Source organism: Engystomops pustulosus, chromosome 4 (genome assembly GCF_040894005.1).
Source record: "Engystomops pustulosus chromosome 4, aEngPut4.maternal, whole genome shotgun sequence".
In the NCBI taxonomy this organism is placed as follows: Eukaryota; Metazoa; Chordata; class Amphibia; order Anura; family Leptodactylidae; genus Engystomops; species Engystomops pustulosus.
In genome coordinates, this window is record NC_092414.1 from 207,384,078 (window position 1) to 207,398,131 (window position 14,054).

General features: G+C 46.0%; 1 protein-coding gene across 1 annotated transcript; it reads right to left on the reverse strand.

Moving 5' to 3' along the window:
• Window positions 1-1,477: 1,477 nt before the first annotated feature.
• ZSWIM4 (zinc finger SWIM-type containing 4) lies at window positions 1,478-11,950 on the reverse strand. The gene is made up of 14 exons (XM_072149745.1): window positions 11,600-11,950; window positions 10,235-10,436; window positions 7,134-7,481; window positions 6,835-6,983; window positions 6,602-6,752; window positions 6,337-6,501; window positions 5,781-6,104; window positions 5,540-5,677; window positions 5,194-5,454; window positions 4,967-5,102; window positions 4,724-4,878; window positions 4,426-4,589; window positions 4,210-4,291; window positions 1,478-4,080 (listed from the first exon to the last, which is right to left on the reverse strand). Exons 1-14 carry the CDS (start codon window positions 11,711-11,713, stop codon window positions 3,203-3,205), a joined length of 3,267 nt encoding a protein of 1,088 aa, XP_072005846.1. The 5' UTR covers window positions 11,714-11,950; the 3' UTR covers window positions 1,478-3,202.
• Between the last annotated feature and the right edge of the window lie 2,104 nt (window positions 11,951-14,054).

Consider the following 14,054-nt stretch of genomic DNA (forward strand, 5'->3'; position numbering starts at 1 on the left):
TCGCCCTCGAATATGCTGGATCAACAGGAAGCTGAAGAAGTCATATATACTCGAGTATAAGCCTAGTTTTCCAGCACAAAAAAAAAATGTGCTGAAAACCCAAACTCGGCTTGTACTTGAGTTAAAAAATATAGGTTTTACCAGGTTTTTGTGGAAAAATTAGGGGCCTCGGCTTATACTGGGGTCGGCTTATACTCGAGTATATACGGTAGGTTGCACAGCGGCACAGAGTATTTCAGAAGAGGTGCTCTAGGGTTTTATATGTTTGTTCTATTATGAATGTGTAAATGTTCCAAAATTTTCAAGAATAAAACTTTCCAATCGTCTCAAACTGGAGTGGTGTCTTCTTATAAAATATGTACAAAGTTCATGTGATACTGGATTATGAGAGGGGTTTCAATGTAAGAGTGCACAGCAGCGCTACGGGTTAAAGTACTGGGTACAGGAGTAAAAAAATAAATAAAAATTATAAAATTGTCAATCAGAATGTATGATGGTAGGAAACTATGAGCTACATGATCTTTAAACCTGACAGAGCAGCGATTGTGATTGCAGTTGCACTCAAAAACCACAATGAAAACAAAAACAGTTCAATGACAAACTCAGCTCCACTACATGTGCAGCGTATGCACCGCTTCACATACTACATGGACTAGTCTGCCATCTCCTGGCCATTTGTTGAATTACCTCAAGCACAGACGAAAATGGGAGGCTTATTTATGGATGCAAATTACATGGGAATGCAGAATTATGAAATTGCCCAAGGCCTGGAATTATTTACTGGATGTACAAACCATTTTTAATATACAATATTCTCCATGTTCACTTGCCTTGGACTGAATATACTTAATTATATAAAACTGATCTAGCAATTGTCTCCAACACAAGATAATGGGGGTCATTTACTAAGGGCCCGATTCGCGTTTTCCCGACGTGTTACCCGAATATTTCCGATTTGCGCCGATTGTACCTGAATTGCCCCGGGTTTTTGGCGCACGCGATCGGAATTTGGCGCATCGGCGCCGGTATGCACGCGACGGAAATCGGGGGGCGTGGCCGAACGAAAACCCGACGTATTCGGAAAAACCGCCGCATTTAAAAAAAAAATTGTGTCGCGAAAATTTCACTCACCTTCATCTTGGATAGGCCGGTGTATTTCGAGGCATTCCAGCGGACTTCAGCGCAGCAGCGCCACCTGGTGGACGGCGGAGGAACTGCTTTGATGAATCCCGGCCGGACCCGAATCCAGTGCAGAGAACGCGCCGCTGGATCGCGAACGGACCGGGTAAGTAAATGTGCCCCAATGTATCATCATATCACCTCTGTTCACAGCCAAAGCAGAATCCTGAACTGCACTTTAAAAATGGACCCAAATCTGTGTAGATGGGCAATGGCGGATTGCAGGGGGCCATAATAGGAAAAGTGATAGGACCACCATATTAATAATACAGATACCAAAATAAAACACAAACATCTTCTTAAAATGTATTTTATGTCTTTAGAATCAAGTGGAACATATGCAGCAATAAATAAAACAGATGATAAATCCATATTTATATATATTTATAACATTTCTGTTTTTTACAGCCCGGCTCCATATCCTCAGTAAAATATATTCACGAGTGAGCGAGCGTCTTTCATATTTTACAAGATTAAACCTTCATTTGAAAGCACATATAAGCGCCATGGGATGCAGAGTGGTGGGGGAGGACATAGGGATCAGCGTTGGGGGGCATTGTGGGAGCCACATGTCAGATGCGCAGCTTGCAATATCTTCCTGAGTTATAGAATCAGAGTACACTTTATTACTACTTCATTACAATTTTGGGGGAAAGGGGAAAGGGGTGTGAGGTATTACGCAATAAGAGCCCCTTTCCCCAGTAAGATCCAGTGTTTGAGACAGGGGTCTTATAATTACCTCAGGGAGGTTGTGAAACAGATAGTAGCCAATAGCAGATCACAGCTTTCATTTTCTCACTTGTATTGCAGAAATAAAAAGCTGCACTGCAATGGTTGCCCCAGACGACGAGGCCTTACTTCCCTGAAGCAATTTACCAGCTCTTGGCCCATGGTCTCATGATTGACCTTGTGTAACTACATATACACGGCTGCCATAAAAGCACCTTCACAACAAGTTTTTGGTCAACAAGATTTAACTGAATGGACTATAAAAAGCAAAAAAAATGGAATGGTGACAGGAAATAAAGTGCACCTAAAGCCAAAACACAGAACAAAGGCAGCCATTTTGTCAATAGATTTTATCAGTGGCATACATGCCATCACTGAAGCACAAAATAGCTGTCTGCCTGGTGTGTGCGCCATTTTAGTATCACATAGATAGTTGGTCACAACACTTTACCACAGGCTTATGACGGCCATTTTGTGACTGAAATGTTTATTCAGTCCAAAAAAAAAAAAAAAAAAAAAAAGAGAGAAGTGCCTGCTGTTGCCATGAGCAACAGGTTCAACTCATTAACAATACTACACAATTTGGTCTCGATTACTTGTAAGCCTTAATCTATAATGGTTCCATAGTTTCAATATGGCCACCATAAGCACAGGCTTGAATAATACTGTCTCAGGCCTGTCTTGAAGATTTGCTAAAGTAAAGATGGTTCGCGGGTTGAAAGGAGGGGGAAAGGGCACTCACATCCCGTGCTCACCAAGATTTGCTCAGTTACTATATATTTTCAGGCTTTTTTGTTTTATCCTCAAAAATAATACAAAAAAAAAATATTAATAAGTTAATACAGAAGATCCTTCAGAAATAAATAGAAATTCTGCTCTTTGCAGATGAATCCCCCAGCACCCTCGGTTATCCTTGCTCAGCCCAACCATTTATCGGTTTCAGTCCAGTTCACGAAGCGTCTCATAGTCCAAAATTGTACCATAAGACCCTCCATGTAGGGGCTATGGTGCAGTCCTTGGTTGGTGGGGGTAGGGTGCCTCACAAATTATATATATATAAATAAATATAAGTTATTAGAACACAAAAAAAATGCACAATTCCATCAGGAAATCCATGGCGACTCTTCATAGAAAAAAAATTCTGTTTATCCTTCACTACAGCGTTCCTCCGCCAGCAGTACGATATATCCCATGTGGAGTGTCATACGCTCCTTTTCCTCTAGAGGGGGCTGTGGGTCCCTAAATAAGGGAGAGTAAAGTCTACAAGGATCAATTATCCTCTATAGTCTCATATTCAACCGAATCGCTCTCGCACCAGCAGCATCAGTTTCTTTTTCCCTTTGTAAGTTTGTTTTAGGTTATCCAAGAATTGGGCAAACTGGCGATGCCCATCTGGTGCCAGTAGGAAAGTGTCTCGAGCTTTTACTAGAAATTCTATAAACTCCCCATAATGTCTGGGACTGATGTGGGTTAGGCGGGAGTGGGTAGTGCTGATATAGGCACCAACTGCGGCTTCCAGGAGCTGGCAGAGGGGAGGCTTGTCTGCCCGGGGCACCGTTCCCCTGCCTCTTGGGTTATTAGCAGCAGAGAGGGTCTGTGCCAAGCCAGGGGGGGCAAGGCTACAGCGGCGTATGATATCAGACAGGACGGGAGCACACTGCACACTTTTAATTACCAAAGGTACCACACTGCTCAGCTCTACTTTGCCTAATGAATGTGCCAGGGAACAAGCCCACAGGACATCGCTCACTGCTGGGTGAGAGTCTTGGCTAAAACCTATGGTCAGGTTCGACAAGGCTAATGTGGCCAAGGTAAAGGCCCTCATTGGCAGCCCGCGGTGCTCCATGTAGCGGGCCACCGTGAACAGGTGGGAGTGTGCGCCAGGGCCAGAGCTGGCACTATCCAGCACGATCTGGTAAGCAGCTTCAAATGAGGTGTGGTCCTTTTCACATAGAGTCAGGGCAGGTAGGGCACAGCTTTGAGGATCCTTCATAGCACATTGTAAGGCCAGGGCTCGGGCACAGGAGCAGAGCTCTTCACGATGTCTGGGGTCCTGACTGAAGCGCAGGAGAGTGGCAGGAGAAGTGCAAGACACGGCAACGATGCTGGTTGCTTCAATGGGGGTGAAGAGGGTGTACCAGTTCTGCATGACGCTGATGAGGGCTTGGGCACCTGAAGATGAAACCAATAGGTTAAATATCTCAGAGAGATGATCTGCACAGCAGTGTAACAGACCAATAAATAAGGCCACCATCATTTGCTGCCTACAAAGAGATATAAACTGAAAGGAATGAACCTTACCAATCTCCGTGGCACATGATACCAGCCAACGGACCATCTCCCTCCGTCTCCATGTCAGGGTGGTCAGAGTCATTCTCATCACCTGCAGGAAAGAAGACGGCACAGATATGAGCAACAGATATACAAAGTACATCAAACACACATCTAATACTGATTAAAACAACAATTCCCCAGATTCATCCTGTGCGTTAGGAGATGATACATGGAGGGTCTTACCTGCAGTCCCAACTCCAGAGAAATGTTTAGCAGCGTGGTGTCAGGGGGAGAGTTGGGGGGAGTCGCAGTCTTGCAGGCGTCCTGAGCCAGCTTGAAGAGCAGAGCTGGGGAGTGGATGTGCTGCTGTATAGAGGCCAGGACTGTGTGCAGCCATTTGGGGTCTCCTGTGATTGGTGAAGATCAGGAATAAGCCATAGTACAGAAAAGCTGTGTCTATATAGTATCATCTCATTGTGACACTATACTTCAGATGCCGGAGATTATTCCTTAATTCCTAAAATCATATTAGGACCAATACCTTTAGCAGTGGTCAGCATGGCAGATGCCAGTTCACATTGTCTGGTCTCGAGGTGCCCCAGAATGAACCAGCGAGGGAAGCGGCTAGGCAGCATAGAGTCCAGAGGCATGATGTCAGATCCATGTGGTGGGATAACAGACTCAAGAACCGGGAGCCTGGAGAGAAAAAGAGCAACCGTTTTAGACACTGAATCTAGCAGCTACTAAACCCAATATAAAGGAGGTATAAAGAAGGTGAATTTACCGCATGGCTCTGAGGGCAACACGGTATGCCAGGTCTGAATCATGAGGAAGCAAAGCAGTGAAGAGGAAGCGGGCAAACGTATGCATGGGAACACTCTCCCGGTAAATCACTTCTCCAAATCCACTGAATGGACCTCCTAGAAAAAATATGGCATCAGTATTTATATATACAGATAATTCCCACAATTCATTCATCAATGCACCCCATTCACAAGACTCTGATCTCACCTTCTAACAGTAACATGGCCTGCTTCCTCAGCACCTGCACCAGCCTCTCCCCCATGTCCAATGTTCCCAGAAGGCCAATAATCTGCTCTTCACTACGGACTAGCTTGTCTTGGGCGTAGAGACCTTCAGGCATTGCTCGTTGTTGTCCTAAGCCCATGAGGGCCACTTCCAGTGCCAGACACAGAAGGGACTCTCCTGAGGGAGAACCTCCAGGTACAGGGACATGCTGGTACATGACCTTCCTTTGCTCTCCTCCAAGCTCTGAGATGGTAGAAAATCAAGTTAGAAGGTCTTAAAGGCAGATGTCCTCTCAACAGCAGACATGATCAGATGTGATGAGATGTACCTGGGTAAGGAGCTGGTCCCTCATCCTCTGGTAGGCTAGCCTCCAAGAACGTCCTACAGAGACACCCGATGGGATCCAGCGGGTGTCCAATCCATCCCTCTAGATTTGTCAGGGTGGTGCTGCCCTTCATCTGAAGTTCTGTTAGGAGAGGAAAAACGTAATGAGCGGACTTATTCCAAATCATACAGATTCTTCAGTACCCACCATGTAAAGTAGGCATCAGATCAGCTCCAAATCTTACCTTTCCTCTGCTGCTTCAATCCCTCCATCTGGTGCTGGCGCTGCAGCCTCATGGTGTTCACTACAGAGACAGCTAGCCTCAAAGCCTGGAGCGGGTAACCGTGTGATCTCAGGGCATCAACCCGTGCACACGCAACAGGAAAATGGTCTCCTAGCCAGAGCGGACGTCCTTGAGGGTCATAGGACAGCTTGTCAGTGCTGCACTTCACATTTGTTCCTGAAGCACATGTATCTCCGTTTAAAACCCGTTGTAAGTGGGGGTCACTCCAGCGCAATTCTCCTGCCTTAAGGGCCCTTGCGAAAACCGTCTGACGGGGAGCCACAACTGCAAATAAGGAAAAGATTCGGATTTAGGTTATAACTAAGGGTATATGGGATAAAGAAAAGTGAATGGAGATAGAAAAAAAAAAGACAAAATCTATTAGAGGTCCATAAAAGGGGCAACTGGCCACTACAGAGTTTGTCTGAGGTCTGCATAATGAATAGTTCACATCTACAGTTTTACAAAACCCCAAGTTTTCAGATATGAGGCATTAGCGGACCTCTCATATATATACCTTGGCTTCCTCCAGAGCTCTGTGCCCCTGGACCATCCAAAGAATAGTTTCCTTCCTCCAGAGGACAGATGTCCATTGCGTTCCATCTCCGGAGCAGTTCCAGCCATGACTCCCTTTCCTCTGGACGGCAGTGGGGACTGAGCACCACACACACCCAAAGTGCTCCTATAGGGAAAGAGAATACAAAAAAAAAAAGTCACATTGAGGATCCCTCACACAATCCAGGTCAAACCAAAACCTGTAATCGCCCCAGAAGATCTCTTACCCAACTCATCCCAAAGCTGCCGACACTTATCAGTCATTCCGGCTCCCTGCTGCCTCCACAAAGCCAACCGTGGGTCCTCCAAAAACTGCTCCGTCATCAAGATCAGCATCCGGGCACCATTGGAGTCTCGCATCCTCAGCATCTCCCGTACCTAAAGAGTGAGGAGCCAAATGTTTAGGATATAGGGCTTATACCATGTAGGTGACCAAATGATTCTGGAAAGTTTTATTTACCTTACTGAACATGGACTGTAGTTGCTTGCTCGCCCCATAGTAGCCTCCATTTGATAAGAGCTGCTTCACTTGCTCCTGAATCTGTTCCTCATCCAAATGCCAACAGTTGTCGTCCTCACGCCCCGCGCCTGCTGTGGGATCTGGGGCTCCTGTAATAATAATAATTTTAAGCAATAGTAAGAGGATGGTTGTTGTAGTTATAGTCTACATTGGCAATGTTCCAATGTGGAAGGAGTTTGTCCCGAGACATTCTGGCAGAACATCCAGGGAAAGGCACCCTGCCCTGCACACAGCCTTACCATGCACTCTGTTAATCTCTGATCCCATCTGCAGGATCTCGTCCGCTAGCCGCTGAGCCGTGGGCAGCACTTCTGTATGATGCTCGCTGATCAGATACTGTACAAACTTCTGTAACTGGTCTCTGTTCATTTGTGAAAGTGTCTCTGATATGGGAAGCCGCAGTTCCACCGTCCGCGCCCGCCTAATGCGGTGCAGGGACAGCGCCACCACATGAGCGCAATAGAAAATGTCTCTGTTTTCGCAGCCGCAGCTGACGGATGTGATCTTGCACCGGTCGAAACTAATGGACACTTGGTAGGTTCTTTCGGGTTCTCCTGGTTCGGTGACAGATCCACTGAGGTGAAAGCCTGAAGGATAGGTAGAGTGAAGCAGAGTTAGAACGGTGCCATAGTCATACAGGCAGAGATCTACCATAAACACTCCTGTACTAGGAATAAACTTCTAATACCAGCACCACATTTGTTCATAGGTTGAGTCGGGTATTGCAGCTCAGCTACAAAACCAGGGGACCATTTGTGAAAGAACTGTGACACATTTAAGCATTCTGGATTCTGGGAAAGTTGGGTGACAACCCCTTTGGAGCAGCATCAGCCACTGAGCAGATTATCCTTCAGTATCAAATACATTATACATAAATTAGATTTATAGTCGATGGAATTATTACCGGGGACATCACTGTATAATTCATCCGATTAATTATTCCAACCATAAATCCCAAGGTTGCCCATTGCTGGTCTGAGCCAGCCTCCCAGTAATTGCCAGCCCCATTGTGATCACCTAAGGCTGGTTATGTTTATATAGGAGTAGTGGGGGGGGGAAGGACTACGCTTCCCATCTGTTCCTATCCCCCTCCTTAACCCAATTCTACAAAGGGGAGGGGCCAGACGACAAGGACTCCTACAGATGTAAATCCGCCATGCATGGGTTACTCTCAATGGGGGTGGACCGTACACATAGATGAATTATTACACAGCACGGGCAGATGATTAGGATGGGGTCAGTAGACTTTTAGGCAAAGATGTTAAATAAGACATTAATATAAGTTATAAAACTCAGACTGGTGAGACATAGATGGAGACAACCCCTGCAGCCTCCTGAATGGGCCCCATTCACATGCTGCAGTCTGTTCCAGGTCTCCACGGTCAGGACATTTGTGGGATCTGTGACGCATGACGCCGGCCCTGTATCAGCCTCACATTGTCCTCGTCACACGCCTCAGGCCCCTCTCTGTCAATGACACTTTTATCTGCTGTGTACAAAATACAATCACCCAGAGAGAAGAGAAGAAAAGGGGGGGTGGTCCCTGGGGGCTTCAGAAGAAAGACAAAAAAAAAAAGGGATTAGCCATTCGGGTTTGATATCCTAATAAAGGAAGGGAGGAAAATAAATACCAGGGGGGATCGGGAGGGGGCTGGGGGTGTAAAGAGTTTTAAATTGCATATGAAAATGGAGGATAAAGCCAGTCTGGGGGCATAATACACACAATATAAGCCTCGCACAATAAGCTGTGGTTTCCATAGAAGCCCCCGATTCAGGCAGTAAATCAGGTGCAGGCGCAGTGCTGGCACATGTACGGGCGTGCTAGGAAGTGCCCGCTCTCAACCACAAGGACAGCAAGTCTGGGCAAGCTGCCGCTCTCAGGCCACTGACTCACACGGGGACAAAAGCAAAAACAAGACTAAATAAAACTCACGAGGAGTGTCACCTACTGTCACCTACATTACATGTCACTGCCTGCCGCAGCCTCAGGTGTGGACGGGGCTACAATACAGGATGCTCCAACTGTGTACATCACCATTGCACCCGTGTGCCATGGGAGCCCCGCACTATGCACCCACACAGAGCCTGGCATCCACATAACATGCCACCCACTGCCATGGCCTCATGTGTGTACATGGTGGTAATACAGGATGCTCCAACTGTGTACATCACCAGTGCACCCCCGTGTCATGGGAGCCCCGCACTACGCACTCACACAGAGCCTGGCATCCACGTTACATGCCACTGACTGCCACGGCCTCAGATGTGGACAGGGCTACAATCCAGGATGCTCCAACTGTGTACATCAGCAGTGCACCTCAGTGTTTTGGCGGCCCTGCATTATGCACCCACGCAGAGCCTAGCATCCACATAACATGCCACCGACTACCATGACCTCGTGTGTGTACAGGGCTGGAATAGCAGATGCTGCAACTTTGAACGCCACCTTGCCTTCCGGTGTCATGGCAGCCCTGCACTATGCACCCACACAGAGCCAGGCATCCACACTGCCATAGCCTCGGGTGTGTACAGGGCTACCATACAGGATGCTTCAACTGTGTACATCACCAGTGCATCCCGGTGTCATGGCACTATGTACCCACACAGAGCCTGTCAACCACATTACATGCCACGGCCTCGTGCGTGTACAGGGCTGCAATACAGGATGAAGCAACTTTTACGCCACCTTGCATTCCAGTGTAATGGTGGCCCCGCACTATGCAGCCACTCAGAGTGTGGAAGATGTGGACATGTCTGAAATACGCGCTGTCATGGTGGCCCTGGGGCGTACAACGCGCTTACACACACAGACCCTGGCACCCACATTACATGTCACTGCCTGCCATGACCTCAGCTGTAGACAAAGGCTGCAATGCGGTCTGCTTCAACTGTGAAGATCACCACTGCAACCCAGTGTCATGGTGGACCCACATTACATGCCACTGGCTACCACAGCCTAAGCTGTAGATAAGGCTGCAATATGATCTGCTCCACATGTGAACGTCTCCAGTGCACCCCAGTGTCATGGTGGCCCCTCAATTTGCACCCACATTACATGCCACAGCCTAAGCTGTAGATAAGGCTGCAATATGATCTGCTCCACATGTGAACGTCTCCAGTGCACCCCAGTGTCATGGTGGCCCCGGGACGCACAATGCGCACACACAGAGCCTGGCACCTGCTTCAAAAGGAATCCTGTTTGTACTGACAATAATTCAGTTAAACCAGATTTGCAAGCGGCGGCTCTGCCCCCCCTGAGGGCGCTGCAGGCAGCACAATACCGTCACCCTGTGCTCATTGTACACTGCACAATACAATGCCCGGCCCGCAGCAGACTCACCAACTTGTAGGACTCTCTGCACTGCCCCGGACTGCAGAAGCTGAAGACCTCGATTAAAGGGGACCCTGGAATCTCGCTCGCCCTCCGGAGGATGATAGCCAAGGGATGAATACATACAGATCTCCTTCTCACTGCGTGGGAAAGACCAGAACACTATGCGCTTCTGGACTGGTTCTGGGACCCTGGAAAATCGTTCCTCTACCTAGAAGTGAAATGACAGTGTTCTCAGTATATAATATATCATGACAGGTCGCAGCTCACATCACATGTCCTGGATTAGAGGACGGTCATATATACAAGTAACCACAGAGGGCGCTACACTAATACTAGCAAACAAATGACATTATAGAATATTAACATTATTTTGTTCTTCACAGTAACATGGACCCCAGAGAGCACAGTCACCCACACAAACCTGAGCCATATGGTAGTAAAGTCAATGACAAGAGGCCGAAATCAATTCCCAATATACAAAACATTGACTTGTTTTATAACAGATGAGCAAGAAGTCAGTAAAACAGGCGGCGATGAGCGGACATTTATTACAGCGCAGCTTATTAGTGAGCGCCGGCCCATGGGCTTATTGATCCGGACATAATGGATCACTGGTTCTCTCCCTGGAGGAAGGAGAGACAAAACCCGAACATGGGGCCCGGCTCCTGTATAGTGTATAACACATGGAGGAGACAGGCAGTGTACAGGCGGTACAGGTTTATGAGGCCAGTGACAGGTGACACTCCCCGCTATGATGGCATCTCGTGTGGTATTTAGGGAAAGGGTGGATGTAGTATGAGGAAGTGATGAGGTCACGCTGATACTATGATGCATCACACACACACTAGGTGTAATATATATAGAATATCACACACCTGCCCGGCTACACTATATTATACAGATATATAATATCACATCATGTACGGGAGGTTATATATGGTATGTACAGGGCTGTATATAGTACAGATAACAGGAGAAATATATATATTATTACATAGCTGATCATGTTAGCTGTCACTACATAGGTCACTCTCCATAGTAGGTCATCATATATGATAGAGGATATGTACACATACACACTCCAGTAGATGTATACCATATGCAGCAGACATGTAGTGCAGATTACACACTAGATGTACACACTGTATACATAACATTTACTACAATACTTGGTATAGATCGCAGATTACACACAATACTATATACAGCTGTACATGTATCCAGTATACACAGGGAGTGTGGCGTATACAGCAGACATGCAGTGTATATATAGCATCTGCAGTATACAGAGTGTATACACAGCAGCCTCTCCCAGTATACAGCTGTATGTAGAGTATATTAACCCCTGGCTCCCCGCACGGCTGCCCCTACCTGCTCGAAGGCCCAGGTCTCGGCCACTCTCTTGGCGCTGAGGTCCAGCAGGCAGTCCGGCTTATACCTGGGTGTGAGGCCGGGACACCTCCTCTTGGCGGCGGGGGGCTCCATGCTGTCTCCGGCCTGTCCTGTGTGGCTCCCCGGGTGCGGCCCGGCCTCTCTCTGGTCACTGCTCCGCGGCCCCTTTAAATCTCCTTAACAATGGGGATCGCGATCTTTATCCTCAGAGCTGTGGCCGCGCCCCCTGCTCGGGCTCTCAGCGCGCTATTGGTCAGCGCTGGTAGTCGGCTTCCATAGGTCTCCGCCCTTCTGTACTATGTGTATGGGACAAGGAAGTGGCGCAGCTGTCAATCAGCCGGAGCCGCGGCCAATAAGAGGGCGAGATCAGGCGCTTTAACTGAACGGATCTGCCATATATGGACAAGGGGGCGGGGGCAGGCATGGGAATCGCTTCATTCATGTGTGAGCCTGAGGTCAAACAGTCACATAAGTCTGAGAGTTAAGACCATAGTGTACAATATACACCACTATATACTATATATACATAACCTACATCACATGTCTGAGAGCTAAGACCATAGTGTACAATATACATCACTATATACTATATATACATAACCTACATCACATGTCTGAGAGCTAAGACCATAGTGTACAATATACACCACTATATACTATATATACATAACCTACATCACATGTCTGAGAGCTAAGACCATAGTGTACAATATACACCACTATATACTATATATACATAACCTACATCACATGTCTGAGAGCTGAGCCCATAGTGTACAGTGTACAATATACATCACTATATACTATGTATACACTAGGTGTAGCTCCCAGTGTTGCCCGGGATAGTAAATAACTGATCTTAGCTATAACAAAAAAGAATGGGTTAACAAAAAAAAATTATATGTATCTCTCTCTCTAACTGTCTCTGAACCTTTCCGGCACTGACCATCTCAGTCTCTGACTGTCCCCGATTGTCTTTGGTTTTCTCTGACTGTCTCTGACCATCTCTGTATTTGTCTCTAACTGTCACTTTGTCTATGGGGGGATTTATCAAACATGTCCTAGTTGCCCACAGCAACCAATCAGACCTCAAGTTTCATTTTTAAAATTACAGCTGATCTCTGATTGGCTTCCATAAGCAACTGGAACAGTTTTACCTCAGACATTTCTGATAAATCTCCCCCTATCTCTGTATCCGTATGAATCTTTTTTTTTTTTTTAATCAGATATTTTTATTAAACATTTTTTAATAACAAACCCAACAAGTACAACCTGGAAGGAAGTATGTACATAGTATTGCCATAGGGTCTGATATTATACAATACTACAAACTTAAGTTGTAATCAGAAAAGTATTTCAAAAACATTACAGTTCTAGCTTTAGTCTTATACAAGGTTATCGGTATCCCTCTTAGCTCACACATAAGTGTCTTCTATTCATTGCCTATAGGAACCAATCACAGCTCAGAGCTCATATAAATGACCTGTGGCAGACAATGGCTCCTGTATATGGTGGGTAATAAGTGGATTTTGTAAAGCACATGGTTAGAATTTTTGCTCAAAACCTCGTCTATGACGTTCCCTGAGTCACAGAGAGCGGCTGTGCAAAATTTGATGCAGATTCCTTTAGCAGTCATCCATACATACATCCATACATACATCCATACATACATCCATCCATCCATACATACATATATACATACATACATACACACAGATTCAGCTTTATATAGTAGATAATCTACATCGCGGGTCTGAGAGCTGAGCCCATAGTGTACAATATACTTCACTATATGCTATATACTAAGCAGACAGTCCCTGGGTTACATACTAGATAGGTTCTTTAGGTTTGTTCTTTGGTCTCTGTGACAATTGGATTTTAAAAATGTTGGGTTGTCATAAGAACCAGGAGTAACAATAAAGCTTCATTACAGACACCTGTGATAACTGTTACAGCTGATTATTGTAGCCTAGGACTAAGTACAATAAATTACCAATATCCAGAGGTCCGTTTGTAACTAGGGGTCGTCTGTAAGTCGTGTGTTCTTAAGTAGGGGACCGCCTGTATAGGCTAAATGTCTTGATCTGTTGCCTGAGATGCAACTCTTGCTTGTGTCCCCTTTGGAATGGGATCATTTTTAACCAGTGTGTTATTTTTTGATTGAATAAAATTTGCATTTTTTTTACTATTATTATGTTTTTCTGTAGTTTTTGTTGGTCTTTCATCCCTCTTTATTGAGGGTTGAACAATAGGTTTCATTTATGTTTTCCAACAAACCTCATGGTATAAAACTAATATAGGGAAGCGATACTATTGAGCTAAATGCTACATGACTATTATAACATTGTTGCTTTTCCCTAATTGTGCGTGTTCATTTTTGGTTAAGACCGCCTGTATATACATAGTGGGAGATATATCATACGCTGGCTAGTTT

Bases quoted from the DNA above. Each gene is read 5' to 3' on its own strand.
- ZSWIM4 (XM_072149745.1), bottom strand. From the start codon at position 11,713: ATGGAGCCCCCCGCCGCCAAGAGGAGGTGTCCCGGCCTCACACCCAGG. The intron at 6,502-6,601 runs GTAAGAGATCTT...CTTTCCCTATAG, and splicing joins GCAGCTTTGGGATGAGTTGG to GAGCACTTTGGGTGTGTGTG. The intron at 5,678-5,780 runs GTAAGATTTGGA...CTCTCCTAACAG, and splicing joins ATTGAAGCAGCAGAGGAAAG to AACTTCAGATGAAGGGCAGC.